The sequence below is a fragment of the Brassica napus genome, chromosome A1 (assembly GCF_020379485.1).
Source record: "Brassica napus cultivar Da-Ae chromosome A1, Da-Ae, whole genome shotgun sequence".
In the NCBI taxonomy this organism is placed as follows: domain Eukaryota; kingdom Viridiplantae; phylum Streptophyta; class Magnoliopsida; order Brassicales; family Brassicaceae; genus Brassica; species Brassica napus.
The window spans coordinates 25,979,400-25,997,136 of NC_063434.1; the positions used below are offsets into that span (position 1 = coordinate 25,979,400).

General features: G+C 31.5%; 2 protein-coding genes across 2 annotated transcripts; one reads left to right on the forward strand and one right to left on the reverse strand.

Annotated features, from left to right (window-relative positions):
- Positions 1-287: 287 nt before the first annotated feature.
- Positions 288-2,528, forward strand: LOC106368014 (MAR-binding filament-like protein 1). Its single transcript, XM_048741064.1, has 4 exons — positions 288-562; positions 1,381-1,449; positions 1,558-1,778; positions 1,882-2,528. The coding sequence occupies exons 1-4, from the start codon at positions 288-290 to the stop codon at positions 2,526-2,528; spliced, it is 1,212 nt and encodes a 403-aa protein (XP_048597021.1).
- A 133-nt stretch (positions 2,529-2,661) lies between these two features.
- On the reverse strand, positions 2,662-6,759 carry LOC106349766 (probable sulfate transporter 3.4). Its single transcript, XM_013789738.3, has 13 exons — positions 6,303-6,759; positions 5,694-5,742; positions 5,398-5,605; positions 4,832-5,003; positions 4,680-4,745; positions 4,473-4,586; positions 4,272-4,388; positions 4,056-4,182; positions 3,676-3,962; positions 3,400-3,590; positions 3,238-3,323; positions 3,073-3,149; positions 2,662-2,991 (listed from the first exon to the last, which is right to left on the reverse strand). Exons 1-13 carry the CDS (start codon positions 6,639-6,641, stop codon positions 2,842-2,844), a joined length of 1,983 nt encoding a protein of 660 aa, XP_013645192.2. The 5' UTR covers positions 6,642-6,759; the 3' UTR covers positions 2,662-2,841.
- Positions 6,760-17,737: the final 10,978 nt, after the last annotated feature.

The window sequence follows — 17,737 nt, forward strand, 5'->3', positions numbered from 1 at the left end:
TTAGTACTTTGTAAGAGAAATAATTTATACTATACTAGTAATTTGTAAAATAAATAATTTATATTATGTTGTACGATTAGTAAAATATAATATGCTTCACACTGCAGGATTAGCAAGTTGTAGTAACAGCAATTATATTTTTTATATATAATAAAAGTAATAACCAAATCATTCATCACTTCCTTAAGATGAGATTAGATCCTCGGAATCAAACACAACCCCCAAAAAAAACATCTGTGTTTCCAAATCTCCACTCTGTTCTTCAAGTTTTATTCTCATATTCTCTAATGGAGCTATGCGGTTCAGGGATCAACAAGGAACATCAAATGTGTTCGAAGACTTTTGGCTATGAACGGATCAAAGATCTTTCTGAAAATGTCTTCAGGTTGAAGAAGATCTCAAGATGGAGATTGATGTGGAGAAAGATAATGATGGGGATGAAGCACAAAAAGAAAGATCAGGTTCTTGATCATTGTTTTCGATATGATCCTTTCACTTATTCACAAAACTTTGAGAATGATGGAACCATCGCATATCACGAAGATCCTGATGTTTCTTCTAAGTCTTTTTCAGCTCGATTTGTTTCTTCTTCTAAAGTTTTCAGTGTAAACTATGTTTGAGTTTCTTCATGGTAATCAATTTTGGTTTTCAAGTGTTTATATATTTTTAACATCATTTTGCGAATGCAAGCAACAAATCATAGCTAATCATGTGACTCATTAGTGGCTAATGCCAAAAGAAAAGGCGATGATTACGTGTAGTCACGTGCTGCTAAGTCACTGCCAAGTTACAAAGATCTTGTGTTGCTGTACATGATCCACATTGCCAAAGAGATTCAAGTATTGATGAATGCATCATACACAAAGCCTTTCTCTTTCATCTCTCTCATCATCTTGCAGCCTCCTCAAACATTCCAACGGAGCAGATATGTATGTACACCATGGCGAATAAATCGATAGAGTCGCAGTCGGAGTTGAAGAAACGCACGTGAGCGAGCATAACGAGTTTTCTTAAAAAGAATGAGAGGATAAACAATACGTGGCTACCTTTCATTGGTTAGTATCTAAGCAAAGACCGAACAATTCGAAAAAAATTACAGAAACTGCCACTGTCCGAAAGAAAAATGTTCGATTCCGGAATTCCTTTCGTGTTTTTTTTTTGAGAACTGTGAATTTAGATTACTTGAGAAATCCAAGGATGTGGTCTGCACAAGTCACTAGACAACACAAAGGTCTCTCTTGAATTGTCTTGGGATATTTAGTGCTGGTGTTCTTGGTGCACTCTATGCGCTGGCTCGGGAAGATACCAAAGCCTGCTGAGGAAACCATCGTCTCTGTAAGCTTCTCTGCTACATTTTTTTACACTCTTTTTGCTTAACAGTTGTGGCAGAATGTTCTTGTTGGTTAGTGTTTTATCAGAAGTAAGTCATTTGTTCGATCCCATGGAGAGGTTTCAAATCGTTATCACTTACTTAGACCTTCTCTTTTTGTTTTGTTTCTTTAACTTTCTGAGGTTGTGAATATGTCCTTGCTAGATTTGATACCTTTCTTATTTAAGCTACGGATACCTTTCTGAGTTAAACACCAGAATAAGCACTTTAGAGGGTGAGGAAAAGAGTTACACCCAAAAGCTTGATGATGTATCAAAAGACTACAGTGCTTTGAAATTAACTTCTGAAACCCAAGCAGCTGCTAATGCTGAGGTCATTAGCAGGAAAGAGGAGGAGATTCAGCAGATGAAGGAAAAGCTTGATCATGTGCTAAAGAATGTAAATGAGAGTAAAGACAAAGTTGCTGAACTTACTGAGAAGAACAGAAGACTCGAAGAGGATGCTGGATATAGTACTCACTAGTGTACTAAACTTGAAAGATGAACTTGAAGGAACGAAGAGAACAACAGTACAGGTGTCGAGAGATAGTGTCTCTGACCTGGAAAAGCTGCTTGGTGAGTCGAGAGCTTTGTGTTCAAAGTTTGAACCAGAGGTTTCTGTGATTCGGGGAGAGTTTGATGAAGCTAAGGAAAGATATGAAGAGAAGCTAGCTGAAGAAAGACGAAACAGTGAGGTTTTGGCTAAAGAACTTGCAGTGGAGAAAGATCTTTTAAAGAAAGCTAGAGACGAGCTTGAGGTCGAAGAAGCAGTTAAGTCCTTAGATGAGATGAACAAAAACACATCGATATTGACAAAAGAGCTTGAGAAGATGAATACTCATGTTTCCAGTTTGGAGGACGAGAAAGAAGTGCTACAAAGAACACTGGAAGAGGCAAATAAAGCATCAAAAGAAGCCAAGGAAAACATGGAAGGCGCATATAGCTTCTTGATGAGTCTGAGAAAAGAGAGGGGAGTGATAGAAAAGAAAGTGAAGAAGCTGGAGGAGGACTTGGGATCTGCAAAGGGAGAGATACTGCGCATGAGGAGCCAATCGAAGAGTGTAAAAGCTGTGAATAGTACAGAAGATGAAGAAAAGAGTGATGATAAGGTTACTGCAAAGAAAGTTGTCAGGAGGAGAAAGAGCAGTACTAGTTCTTGAGGAGACAAAGGTTATAATCACCAGTTCTTGCTCCAGTTATTATTTAAATCTGTGTAAATTTTGACTAGAGGCAAGTGGCTCCAATGTTTCATCAATGATGATAGAAGATCAGTTCTTTGTATCAGAATATTCATAGTCTTAAATTATGATTTTTATATAGATATGTTAAAGATGAAGTTACATTTATTATTATACAGTTAATAGCACCAAAAATTGTTTCTGAAGAGGCTGCCTTGTCTTCAGAAACAACCATCCTGACAAGTTCTCTAGTACAAGTTCAAAGTCTCTCAAATTCATAAGAGAATGATTTATTTCATGGCTGGCCATGTGCTTTCCAAGTTGATGAGAGATCAGCAACAGCTTCACCAACTGTTAGATAAAGTCCACTCAGCCCCAGTGACTCAATGATCTTGGACTTGTGTAGCTTTTCCATAACACTCCCCACGGGATTCACCAGCACAAGCTATTTTGAACAAGTGCAAACATCAATTTAGTGTGTTTTACTCTCGTAAGTGTGATCTTTGTTTAGAGTTAGAGGTCTAACCTGAAGTGATTGCTTCTCCAGCCTCCTCCTAAGTTCAAACAACGCTTCAATCCCGTTTGTGTCTATGGAAGACACAGCTGAAACAATTACAAAAACAAAAAGACATAAGTAGAGAAGATGAGTCTAAAAGCTCATGAACATAGCTCAGATGAGAACATAAGTTACCTGTCATGTCAAGGATGATGCATTTTAAAGTACTCCCATTGTTTTCTTTTATCCGAGCTTCCTCTTCCCTGGTCCATCTCAAGATCCTACAGAACCATAAACTCACTTCCTTAAGAACAAACACAGAACCATATCAAGAAGTTATTTAGTTATATGACTGACCTTTCTTGTAGATAAGTGCTATTGGCAAAGTATATTGGAGATTCAACAGCAAGAATCAAGAAACCAGGGATTCTTGAGGCTTCTCTGTATCTTTTCACACTCTGATATATCTGAGTCCCTTGGATGTTTCCAAATTCTAAAGTGTTTGGCCTTGTAACATGCAACAAGATCTTGAGAACTGAAACTCCAACCTGCAACAAAAAGGTATCAAACTTAGATAACACACAACTTCAGAATTAGTAGAAAACCAAGAAGAAAATATAGTTGTGTACTCACTGCTATTGCTAGGCCAAGAGGTACAGAGACGAGGAGAACACCAAAGAAAGAACACATGCAAGTGAAGAAATCGAATTTATCAACTTTCCATAGCTTGTAAGCTGCTTGATAGTCAATGAGGCCTATCACCGCGGTTAAGATGATAGCAGCTAGGATCAAGTTAGGTGTGTAGTAGAAGAGTGGCATCAGAAACAAAAGAGTCACAAGAACTGCCGAGGCCATCACAATGTTGGAAACCGCTGTTTTCGCTCCAGCATTGTAGTTTACAGCGGATCTAGAGAAAGAACCTGACGAAAAATAAATAAATAAATAGCAGTTGTCAAAAACATTGTTCCATGAGCTTCAAGGTGAATGAGATTGGTTTCAAGTTAGTTTTTAACCTGTTGTAACATAGCACGAGGTGCAAGAACCAGCCATGTTCATAAAACCTATAGCCATCATCTCTTTGTTCCCATTAACTTGATAGTTCTTTAGAGATGCAAAGGTTCTCCCTACAGCAATCCCTTCCTGAAAAAAATCAATCAAGTCCAACAGTTTAGAACTTTATCACTTAACTCTACAGTTTACAAAGGAGCTAAAGATTTTGGAAAGCTTACAGTAAGAGAGAGAATCCCTGTGATGATACCAGTCTTGATGGCAAGAGCAAGATGAGTGCCGCTAAAGTACAACATGTTTGATGAAGGTGGATTCAAACCCTTTGGTAGATGTCCAATCTGCATTAAAGATTTCATCTCTTCAGTCTTAGTTTTCTCAATCTCAGACTACGTAGTAACACAAGTCTAGTGAAAAAGGTTTACAAAAGAGATGGCATGAGTCTTGTTTCTGATGAGGAATACAAGAAGAGTTGAGATAACAACTGATGCCAAAGGGGATGCAGCTGATATCCAGAAGAGTTTTGGCTTCCTCATGCTCTATATGTTCACATAAAAAAAGTTAAATATGCGATCATGGTATAATTGCTATTGGCAAATTCCTGAAGTATATGCAAGTAGCCAAGTACTTACAATGTGTCTTGTGGTTAAGAGAATGGCCAAGAAGCCAAGACCCATCAGAATAGTTTCCCATGACCACTGAAATTGTAGTAAGTAAACACTATTATATAAGGATCTATGGTTGACTTAAAATTTTATGAAGAGGAAAGTATTGTTTGACTTACTTCGGATCTATGGCTGAAAACAGAGGACATGACAGGAATAAATTGCATTTTGCCAGTGAAATGAACAATTCCAAGAAGACCCTTAAGCTGTTGAAGTGACACAATCACTGCAGCACCAGCAGTGAAGCCTATCAAAGTTGGCTTTGACAAAAAGTCAATCACAAATCCCAGCCTGAAAAAATTACAAATATTATTAAATAATAGGAAAATATAATATTTATCTTAATTTGCTGACCGTTAAAAAAAATAAACAGTGTAACACCATTAGTAGAAGGAAGCATCTTGGGAGGTAGACTTTAGTACATGTCACTTATCACCATCAAATTATATTATATAGAATCTTGGTCCTTTTACATATTGTTGTTATTGATGTCTCTATTCATCATGACTAATGTCCCTTTCGTTTTCAGTGATAGTTCAACAAAAGAGGCTCAAGTAACACTCTGAATATATTCTACACTAAGAATATTAAACTGTAATAAGAGGCTAAAACTACATATTCTTTCACATGAGGATCTCATATATTCCAAAGATAGTTGCGTTTTCGATTAACAGAATGTTAATACCTAAGAAGGCCAAGGGAGGCTTGGAAGAGACCAGCAAAGAAAGTTGATGTGAAAGCCAGCTTAAGATATAGTATTGAGTCTTGTGTTGGGGAAACACTTTCACTTAGCATTGAGCCCATCACAAGTGATGCTATTGAGACAGGACCAACTGCAAGATGCTTTGAACTCCCGAGAACTGAGTATATAAGTGGTGGCACAAAGCTTGAATCTGCATGCAACCACCAAATTTACTAATTAGAGTCAGGTTTAGTTAATTATACTGATAGTCCAATTAGGTGATGATGACTGATACTTACAAAGACCAACTATGGGTGGTAAGTTTGCTAGCTTGGCATAGCTGATTCCCTGCAATTTAAATTTCACAATTATCACACAAAAACTGTTATAAAACATTGATTTAAAGAACCTTTTTGATAACTCTAAGCGACCCACTATGAAATTAACAAGATAAAATAATTTTTAATTTAAATTTTTTTGAAACATTGAATGACATTAAATAGTCCAAAACAAAAAAAAACAAAGACAAACAGAAAAGAGTATTTTTCTTTTGCTTTAAACTCTCCAAGTTCAAACCAGTTATCTCCACACTACTCAACGATTTAATACAAAACCTCTTTATTTACGCCTTTTATTACCCTATCAACATATAAATAATTAAAACGAATTCTTCTTTTTTAAGTCAAGACTGAAAAAGAAAATGATAACATATTAGAAGAAATTGTAAAATAATTTCGAAATTGTTTTCTTAACAAGATAAAATATTTCCATAATTTTCTATAAATATAAAGTTGAAGAATGGTAAATCAATTTCTAAAATAAAATAAATATAACCACATCAAAACCAGATATTAAAAAAAATCATCTTCCAAACTAAAGAAAAAAAAAAGATTTCAAAGTTGTGTTACCTGAGGAATGGCAAGACTAGCAATGGTGAGACCGGAGACAACATCAGACCTAAGAAGCTTGAGATCATACTGAGAGCCCCATGTGAATATAGGAAACAAGCTTTGAAGACAAAGAATCACTCTGTTTCTCCATGTCTGGTTCCTAAACCTCTCTAACGGATCATCAGGGAAGAAAACATCACCAAAACGCTTCTTCAGTTTCTGAAACGCTGTTTTCTTCGGCGGAAGACAAACGCTATGTATCTCCACGATCGTTTCTCTTGCGTTTGCCGTTGCAGGTGCGGTGGTTCCGTTGTTAGGAGATGCCATGTCTTCTACTCTGTTCGTACCATGACCCATTGGTGTACGAGAAGTTATGAAGAGTTCTTGAAAAGATAAGAGATGCAGAACTTAATTTTCTTGTGGTTAATGTGTTTTGGCTTGTGTTGTAGGATTTTTTTTGTGAGGAAAGATGGTGGGATTGTGCTCTGTATTTATAGACACTCCGCCCTGAAAGTGTAGTTGGTATTATGGGTAATAAGAAGTAAAAAGCGGTTCCTCTTTAGTGTTTTGAGTTTCTAGGGGTAAATGCGTTATTTCCAGTTGACAAAAAAATGCGTTATTTCCATACATAAAGTGAAATAAAATCTTGTAAGAAATCATAGTTTCTGTAGAACGTGGCATATGAACAAAAGAGAATATGATGAAGACTGAAGAACAGAGGAATCAATGAGATATTAGATTTTTATAGATAATGTAAATCATATAACATTTGATATAGATGGGTTTTTTGGTTTACCAGAAGCTTATCAAGAGAGATCAATGACAGAAATAAATAAACGAATCTTCTACACTTGTGACTCAAAATAATTAAGTTCACCATTTGTAAAAAAATTCATTGGAATTTTTTTCTTTCATATTTTGAGGCGTATTATTTGATAGTACATATGATTAATATATATTTACTACTACTATTTTTAGAACTGTGATAGTAATAATCTGATATTCTTGTCTTATATCAAAACTTTCCTTGTATATCACATTTTAAAATAGATATTTCCAAATTTATCATTTATCTTTTCATTTTTCAACATAGTCATTTTCTGGTAGTGTATGTGTGTATGATGTCAACTTCTTAAAAAAAAGTTTTTGGCAAGTGTATGCATGCATGTCAAATAACACAGTAATCTATGGCAGTAAATGTATGCGTATTTTGGTCAGCTTATGTTTAGTACATGCATACTCCTCGTTTTCAGCATTTTATGATAGAAGAAAGAAAAGAAAAATAGAATTTCTAAAGGGTTATTATTATTTTATATTTTCTCCATTTTTTGCTGTGCAACATATTTTCTTCATTTTTTGCTGTGCAACATATTTTCTCCATTATATAAAGAAAACTCTGTTTAAAAAAAATATTTGGAAAAGAAAAAAAATGTATCGAGTGTCTTTACAAAGTTCAGTTTCAAGTTAAAAAATGGACTTAACACAGTGTTGAAGTGGATCAATTCTGAACGTTGATTTATTTTGGGTGACGAGGACAGTTGAATTTGGGGAGACTGGTGGGGCATCCACTTTTAATGGCTCCAATTAAAGTTTCAAAGGAAATAAAAACTTTTTTGGTGGTTAATAATATCAAACGTTACAAATGGTTACAAAGATTCCAAGTTGATTCAAATTACATTTATGCCAGTTAAAGTATATGTGTTCGATACTAATTATTTTTATAAAACGCACCTAATTCATTCTTATCTTCATTAATAAAATCAATTATCTAAAGATTAATGGTTGCCATAATATTACATATCCCCACAAATATCTATGCGATCCTTGTATTTACCATTAAATATCAAATGTTTTGGTGTTAAGCAATTCTTGAATTAGTCACTACCTATACCTCTCTAACGATCATGATACTTAAGCAACCATTGAACAAAGCATTAACAATGGAGAACATTAATTTACTTCTTAATGACAAGGGTTTTCCTGGTAATGCTCCCCGTTTACTAATCTGACGTCTAGGAGAAACAAAAAAGGTAAAAACTGGTGACACAAATAGATTAGTATAGAACCCCTGATTTCTTATAACTTTTAATCATAGATGGTTTACCATTCTTTTTTTTTTTGGTCAAAGATGGTTTACCTTTCACATCTCTCTTTCTCTGTTTGGTAACACATTAGTTGTTGATTTTTTTTGTTTGTTTGCTAATGTTTCGAGAATGTATCGAAATTTCATTTTAAAAATAATAGTCTGAAAATTTGACCCGATAAAATAATGGCTGGGGTGCCCTTTTTACCTATATTACTTTCTACTCAACATTGATCTCAATGTTTTCGTATATCAGTCATTCTATTAAAAAATCTTATGAGGAATTAGGTTTTAATAACTTTGTTTGGTAACTTCCGTTCATATTTTGTCTTCTTAATGCGCGGGGTCATTTCAGTGTATCCGTCGCCTATGCAAGAAAATCTCAAATAATCAAATGACTTTTTCGGAGCAATTTGGACGAAGTTAAAACGTGAATAATTTTTTTAGCTGATATTAAACTAGGCTGTTTAACAAGGATTCATCGGACACGAAAGGGAAAGGAGTAACATAGTAAAATAGTTAAAAAGATTAACGATATAGAAAATGAAAATATTGTTTTGTGATAAGTTTTTATCGTTTTCAAATTAGTAACAAATAAAGCAATATATAAACCTCGTACTACTTCTGCAACTTGGAGTTATCAAACAAACCCAATAATACTTGAATAATAGTATATCTTTAATACAAGAAAATACAACTTGTACTGAGCTAATCTTTGAGATAAAATCAAGCGATGGTAATTTAGTATTAATCACTTAAGATTCTACGTGTATTCAAACTGAATTTAAATCCGATTTTTTGCTGAGAATTAAATTATTGCTATTTGATTAGCATAGTAACTTGTAACAGATGCTTGGTCCATTCTCTGACATTATTTGAAAGGATATTCAAATTTGGATTAAGTGGCATGGTATATTTTCTAATTAGACCACTTTATACCATTAAATAGGTTTTCATCGAGGCCACCGGATAGCCAATAAAATTTATAAAAAATATATATATAATCTTTGAGAAAATTTATCTTTTTAGTGTGAAATAACAAACCTAATTCATAATGTGGAAACGGGCTTGAAATCGGGCATATTTACAGAACTTTTTACCGCTATAAATAAATAATACTATTTTTGTGGATATAAGTTTTTTTAAAATTTTGGGAGTATTTCAGGTCAATGGAGAGGCCCAGACTAATCCGTAAAAATATTGTTCAGCTCACAGATAGACTCTTACTCTGGATATTCAAATGGACTGTATGGTATGTCCATATCCGCGTAGCCACAAGATGAAATGTAGTAGTAAGGATGGGTATTTTACCCGATATCTGAATCCGTATCCGAATCCGATCCGAAAAATCCGAACCAAAATTCGAACCACAGTAGTAAAATACCGGAACAAGTATTATATTAGGAGAGATTGGAGATCTGAATCCGAACGGATAATATCCGAATCCGAATGGATATTCGAAGATAACCGAACATATGTAATACTAACCTTATATTTCTAGTTTATATCTCTCATTTATTTAAAATATTTATATTGATACTACACATACTTTAAATTTATATAATACACATATAATTACGAAAAAAATGATTTGCTACTCACTTAAAATGCATGTCAAGTTTTTGTTTCAAGAATTAACAAACGTTACATCCAAAATTTAAAAACAATAACCAAATTAATGTTTTTTTTAGTTTTCAAATATTATGTCCAAATCTATCAATCATTCAATCTATTAAAAATCAAAAAGCAGTTAAGTGAAAGTTATATTTTTAAATACAAGAAACTTGAAAAATGAAATTTTAATTTTAATTTTTTTTCTTTCAAAATCTAAATATCCGAACCCGATCCGAGATAACCGAATGCTAACTAAAAATATCCGAATCTGATCCGAAGTACAGAAAATCCGAACGGATTCTACACCTCTATACCGAAATATCCAATCCGAATCCGAATAAGTACCCAAACGTCTACCCCATATAATAGAGTGTCTTCCAACCCGGATTGTTTAATAACTCAAAACCTACCTATCATTAGACTATTATCTTGTAGTTATACTATTTTTTCGGATACAAGTTAAAAATTAATCATGTAAATATCGGTCCAGAAAACTAATTTTATGAGACACGATTAAGAAATTCAAAGCAAATCTAATTTAGAACCGACGTACATATAAAATATAATAACAGAAAGATATTTGCAATCCAAGAAAACGTATCTTTCTAAATACAATTTTGACTGGTATGATTTGTTTGTCTCAGTTGCACATATATAACACCATAAATAACTAGTGAGTGGTATATATACTATAAGATGAACCAGTGCAAAAGTTCCATCTGTATTTGTAAGATTCTTTTATCTATTATAATTTGCTAGAGCTTATATACGCTTTAATTATTATCAGTATTCCCCCCCTCCTATTTGCTAGAGCTTATTATACGCTTTAATTATTATCAGTATCCCCCTTCCTATCTTCGTCCCTTTTTATGTGATTTCTTACTTCTTTTCGGTCAAGATAAATTTATTACTTGAGATTCTATTCTGTTAATTTTAAACTATCCGACTGGTGACTATTCTAGAAATAACATGAACGAATAGGAAATAAACAAAAATAAATAAAATTGCAAAAAAAAAATAATTGTTGTTTTATTCTATATTTAACAAGGAATAACTTTGTTCGTTATTTATCTACACAAAAAAAAATGATAGAAAATAAGAAAGAAAAAGTTTTCCTTATAAATGATAATTTTTTTTAGAAATGTTATGGAATGCATTATTCCTTGGTCACAATTCGTACCCATATTGATCATTATCCATCGACATCATGATCTTAGGCAATTTACGTAACATCACAAAACACCTCTGGCTCTGAGTATTACCTATCTCGCGAATGGTTAGTTTACCTTCATAGCGCGATTACGTACACAATAAATGACCTAGAGAAAAAATTTACCGTAGCTAATACTGATTTACTATTTGGTTCTAGTCACAAAAAAATTAATATGGTCTAATGATTTTCCATACTTGTTTATACTATAATATTATAGTTGAATTTAAGCCAAATAGAAGAAAAAAGGGAATCCACTACCACTACTCTAAAAAGGGATGACACGTTAAGATTTAAAAGCATGTTAACTATAAATTAGTAACGAGAAAATGAAAACTTATAGAATAGACAACAGAAAAAAGAATTAATGCATATATTCTTGTATTGCAAAACGGTGCTTTAAATCTCCATCCTACAAATTAATCCTTCCCCAAATTTCTAAAAAATAAGAAAAGAGATTCTACAAAATGTTGTAAAGAAGAGATTCCACAAGATGTTGTACAAAAGAGATTCCACAAAATATCAATATTTCATTTAAGAACATATCCTAAAGCTGAAATAAGTTATAGCAAATTACAATTTCATGTCTTTTATTATGAGTTTGTTTTTCTTTGAAATATATATATATCTGAGTATTGATATACATGCTCAACTAGTTAAGAAAAATATCTGATGATAACTAAATGATCTAGATTTTCCATTGGTGAAAAACGATCTATTCCCTAAGTAACAATTTTTAATTAAGTTTTCTTGGATTTTGATGATTTATAGATTTGTAATACCTAATTTTAGCCGACCAACCAAAAACTTAAAATTAAACTAAATAAATATGGAGAACTAAGGAAGACCGTAACGGAACCACGTGTTTGTACGTGCTCTCACATGCGACAGCGAAAGTGAAACCCTAAGAACAGTAATTCAATTTAAAATTCGGCGAATCTTGTGGGAATCATCGTCGCCTATACGCCATACCGACGTTTCTCAGCTTCTCTCTTCCAGTCTCTCTCCTATTGTTTCCATGGACTCTAGGATCGAGGGTCCTCCGCAGATGTTCTCTTCCCCCTGGTGGTTTGGTTCATGCAGTGGCAAATAGAAATTGGGGAAGAAGCCGTAAAATTAGTTGCAAGAAAATTGGTGATTCAACCTACATATTCTACATTCCACATGCACCGACTCGCCAGTGGGTAATTCAGCGAGGTGTTTGGAATATTGATGACTGTTTGCTCTTTGTCTTGTCGTGGACTCCAGAAGACTCGTTCAAATTCACTGAGCTCTCTACCCTTCCGGTATGGGTGACATTGATGAACATATCGGATAGTTGCTATTCTCGTTTAGGGATCAGTCATATAGCATCAGGACTTGGAGAACCCATCCTTACTCATAAACCGTGAGTCGATCCTACCACTATGGGTGAATCAAAGGTCTTAGTTGAGATGGAGCTGGATAAAGATTTTCCTAAGATTATTGCACTTGATGATAAACAAGGTAGTACATTTCTTGTCAATGTTGAATACACATGGATTCTTTTTATTTGTGAGAGGTGTGGAAATCTTGGACACAAAGCCAAGCGACGTCTTTTCACTTCTAAGCCGGCAAATGATAGTACACAACAAATGAAAACAACGGTGATATTCCTGTTGTGGATATTGATGTTATCCTGAAAAATGGGAAGGCACTGACAACGCCATCACCACTTGTACATCCGCAGGTTAATGCTAATATCTTAATCTTTAATGCAAAAACTGATACTCTTGTGACTCAGAATCTAAGCAACGACTTGGACAACCAATCTTCACTTGTACATCCAGCAACCAAATGTGACGACTTTCCAAGACAACACTTTGGTTCTCTTAGATCATTCAACAGAAAACACATCATTGGGGACTTTATCATCTTCTACTTCTCACTCTCAACAAGTGAACCATGCCATCTCATTCTCAACATGAGAAGCCCGCTCCTACGACTATGTCGGTAAACACTTTCTCCTGATTAGTAGATTCACAATCTACTCCTACTGATACACAGATTATGGAATGGTTTCCATCAACCATTATCAACAACGAGGTCACAATAACTTCAGAGGTTGATCTCTTAAACACAACACCTACCAATTGTGCATTTGAGAGTCCTTCTCGTTTTACAATTTTAGGAGATGTGGATGAAGCTGGAGTTGAGGCTTCAAGCTCGTTTAACTTCACAAGAGGTAGAAGAGAATCAAAGCCTCATATCAAATATCAAAATATGGAATGGAATGCGATTCATGGGAGAGGCAAGCGTGGTTTACATTTTATACCATTGATGGTCTATCTTATCTTTCCCATACCTTTTCTCTTCATTGGTCTGGGATCGAATTCGCTCATGAAAAAAGTTTCATGAAAACTTTTCCTGACTATAAGACTTTCGGGTCTTATTTGTAGTCGTTTTATTTTAAATTTGAAAATCTTTTGTCAAAAAAACTAAATAAATATATTATGTATATAGTTTACCCTAACAAAAGAGCTCAGACCAGCTCATCTGAAGATTGATCGAGCAGCGAACACCACGTACGTCTCCATGCAAATATAATACGTATAAGCATGTTTGGGTTTCGTGATAAGCAAACTTATGTACACTCTTTTCGACTTAGAATCGTTCTAACTTCTAAGAATTAGAAGTCTTGAATTTAAAGAAATAGATATATCCTTAGAAATACACACCTTTAGAAAATTACAAACAAGAGGAATATGAAGTGGATTATATTTTTTTTCTTTTTCATAATTACATATTATTCTGTTTTTCAGTTTTATACTTTGATGAAAAGATAGTTGAATATAGTTTGACTATAGGAGATACTTATGTAGAAGCGAGTTTTTTTTTTTGGGGTAAAAGCGAGTTTTCTTATGAAGAAAAAACACACAAATCTTTATATATGGAACCGTAAAATTTGAGGTTCCAAACAAGTATTCATACCCAAGGTTGGCCTGCATCTACTAATTATCATCAAATCCTTTATATACTAAAGCACAAGTCACATGGTGAATCAAAATGTGACACTTGGCAAACAAAAAAAAATTAACTAAAAAAATCTTTTCCAAATTTGATGAATTTCCAAATAACTAAATCCCTAAATTTTCTCATATTTCACCACTACGTTTAAAAAATATCACGATTTAAAACTGCTAAATTCTTCTATATATCTTTCACTCTCTTATTATTATTTTACTCTCTCTTTGATCTGCCGTTATCTCTTTTTCATCTCTCTCTGTCATCCTCCATGGCTTCATCTTTTTCATTTTTCTCTCTGTTGAGATCTTCTACTGATGCCAAAATTTGTTGTACATACAAGTTTATGATTACTCTTAATTAAAATTCAGTTTATCTTTTCTCAGTTAGATAATCTCTTAGTTATTTATTTCAGGTTGAATATGGCACTTGATTGTACTGTTTCAAAGCTCAGTCAGCAACTAAGGTAAAAATACGTATCTCCAACTCTATTATCTACATAATTGGTATTTTTAGAAATCTATGTTATTTATATGGCTAATAATTTGTAAACTATTTGCTTTACTTTTGCATACAACAAAAACAGAAACGAAGAGGGAAGAAAAAAAAAGACAAACTAGGCTTTAACAAAAATGAAGCATTTTTGGGCCAATAGATAATTAAGAAAAAGAAAAGCCTAAAATACAAACAAAACGAAAGATGGTTTTCTGCAGAAGACATAGTAAAAGAGAAAAAGAAATAAAACACAAATTCAAATGCAGATATGGAACAATCAGAAGAAGAAGGTTTGATAAAAGGTAAACGCGTTTACATTGTTTGACCACAAAAGATCATATTGTTGAACTATTTTTCTATTGTGCAATAGGTTTTACATCAATATGGTAGATTGGAAACTTCCTTCGATATACTATGGTGAGCAATTTGATACTTTTTTCTGTAAAGTAGTCTTTTGAAAGCTTTATAATTTTATAGAATGGTTGAAAAAATCTAAAGTTTGGAAAATCATTGTGCTTCTCATTTTTCATGTGTTTACAACCATCCATCTATACTTAATAACAATCAATTTATATTGTATTTGTAAGAAAAAATATTCCCATGCGAAACATGGGGTTAATACTAGTAATTATTAATTGTCTATCCAATAATTTAAACCAAAGCAATTTATATGTTAAGTTAGGTACTCTGTCATATGTTATTCAAATTTATATGTAATATCTCTATAATATTATTTGAGAAGTCAGTTTTTTATGTGTCGCCCTCACGTTAACTCTCACGATGGTTGATTACACTGATACCTTTAATGAATTACAAAATCTTACATTTAAATACTATTATTGAATTTTTTTATTTAGTTTCCTTTTAAAAAAATTTCAAATACCATATATAATAAAAACATTTATAAAGTTTAAAAAACAAATTTAAAAACGAAAATATATAGGTATATATAATTTAATTTCATTAACAAAGTTCATAAAATAGAAATATTACATTTAAAAATATTTTTCAATAACATAAAATATACTTTTGAAGAAATAAAATATTTATTTATATGTTCTTAGATGAAAATAAATAATAATATAATGTGATTGATCATAAAAAAATTCACACAGATAATCTTGAAATTAATTTTTTAAAACATAATTTTAAAAAATACAAAAATATATGTTTTCAAAGTAATAGAATTTTTTTTATATATCTATCTATTTTCTAAGATGATTACATAAAATAATTAAGTAACATAAATTGATAGTGATATATGTTTAATTACATAAAAATAGTTTATAATTAGTATTATTGAAATGTTTAATTTATTTTCATATATTTAGTTGACTATAATATCTTTCAATTACAGAAAAAAAGATCTAGAAATTATATTTTACATATATAATATGATTTCTAAAATACAATGACATAATTTTTTTAAACTGCTTATTTTCAAGAGATATTAAAAAATAAAACAAAATTAACAATAAACATCTTTTGATCAAATAATTCCAAAATCTTTTAAAATAACATAACCCTATATACTTTAACGAGGTAGATATATTATATTTTATCATTATTAAAATTATTTGTTTTCTTAATGTTAATTTTTCTTTTAAATTTTATGTTTTTATGTTTGTGGAACTTAATATAACCATAATTAAAATACCAAAGCAAATCTGAATTCTAATTTTAAAGATTATTTTAAAAAAGTTTCAGTTTACCATTTTATAAATCTAAGGCATAAAATTATTTAGAATTTATAAATATTTTAATTATTGTAAATATTGATATGTGTTCATGAGCTTCCAAAATTATATTAGTTACTTATGTATGTAACTTTCTATTGATCATCGCTTTATTTTGTTTAAACAAATTAACATATAATTTGATAAATATTATGAAACTACATGCACAATTAAACGATAAATAAAATTAATTTGATTTTACTTAATTATAATAAAAATAATTATACTTCAGTATGAATTTAAAAGAATATGTGAACTCAATATACTCATAACATGAGTGACTCGAATAATCCAACATATATCTAAAATCATAGATTTAACTACAGTAAGAATATATAATTTTATCATAATAGTTTATTTTATAAACATAAATTATAGGATGACTCAAAACATATTAACAAATGAAAATAAAATATTAGCCAACTGTTACAATTTACTCTTTTGTAAAGTTTATATATATGCATGAGACTGTAGAATATTATTGTTATATTAATTTTTGTAATTTGGAATCAAACACTTTAGTTTATTTTTTATTTCATTCTAAGCCCAATATATCTTAAGTTATACATAATCTTCCTCAAATGTATTTACATATTTAAGACAACAACCAATGTAAATGCAAATAAAAATTAATCATAATTTTAATATATTTGAAATAAAAATAGTATAGTTGAATTCAGAGAAATAAATGCAATATAATATTTACAAATGATAACTAAATCGACTGTAAAAACAAAAAAGCCGACTAGATATAACATATCTAAAATAATATGTCTAATTAAAGTAATATAATATTATTAATATAAATTATGTATACAAATTACGAATTAATTTAAAATTAAAATAAATAACAATCAGTTATTATAGTACATTTACTTTATAAATATTTATATTCGTGCATGAGCACGAAAAGATCATCTAGTATTCTATTGTTTATAGATTTTTTTAAAAAAATAAAGCATATAATAAATTTTAAAATTTTTAAAGTAATTTAAATTGGCTATCCAAATCCGAACCGAATCCTCAAAGATCTGAACCGAACACGAAATCCACCAAACAGATCCGAAAACGAACCCGAACACCCACCTCTAATCACTATTATATATATATGTGTGTGTGTTATCATAGGTTACAAAAATATGTGTTATCATATAATTAATCGTATTTTGTACATACCATAAAATAAGTAATCTTATAACTAATAATATTTTATATGTATAATCATATAAATAATCACGTATAATCATATAAATAATCACATATATTATATTTTAAATTTCAATGTGAAATATAAAACCATAATTTAAGTTGGTGTTTGAAATTAGACTTTGTA

Coding starts and splice junctions, on each gene's coding strand:
- LOC106368014 (XM_048741064.1), top strand. CDS start 288: ATGGAGCTATGCGGTTCAGGGATCAACAAGGAACATCAAATGTGTTCG. Junction 1,450..1,557: donor TTGTTCGATCCCATGGAGAG/GTTTCAAATCGT, acceptor TTCTTATTTAAG/CTACGGATACCTTTCTGAGT. Junction 1,779..1,881: donor GCTAAAGAATGTAAATGAGA/GTAAAGACAAAG, acceptor ATGAACTTGAAG/GAACGAAGAGAACAACAGTA.
- LOC106349766 (XM_013789738.3), bottom strand. CDS start 6,641: ATGGGTCATGGTACGAACAGAGTAGAAGACATGGCATCTCCTAACAAC. Junction 4,587..4,679: donor TCTTAACCACAAGACACATT/GTAAGTACTTGG, acceptor GTGAACATATAG/AGCATGAGGAAGCCAAAACT. Junction 2,992..3,072: donor TGGAGAAGCAATCACTTCAG/GTTAGACCTCTA, acceptor TGTTCAAAATAG/CTTGTGCTGGTGAATCCCGT.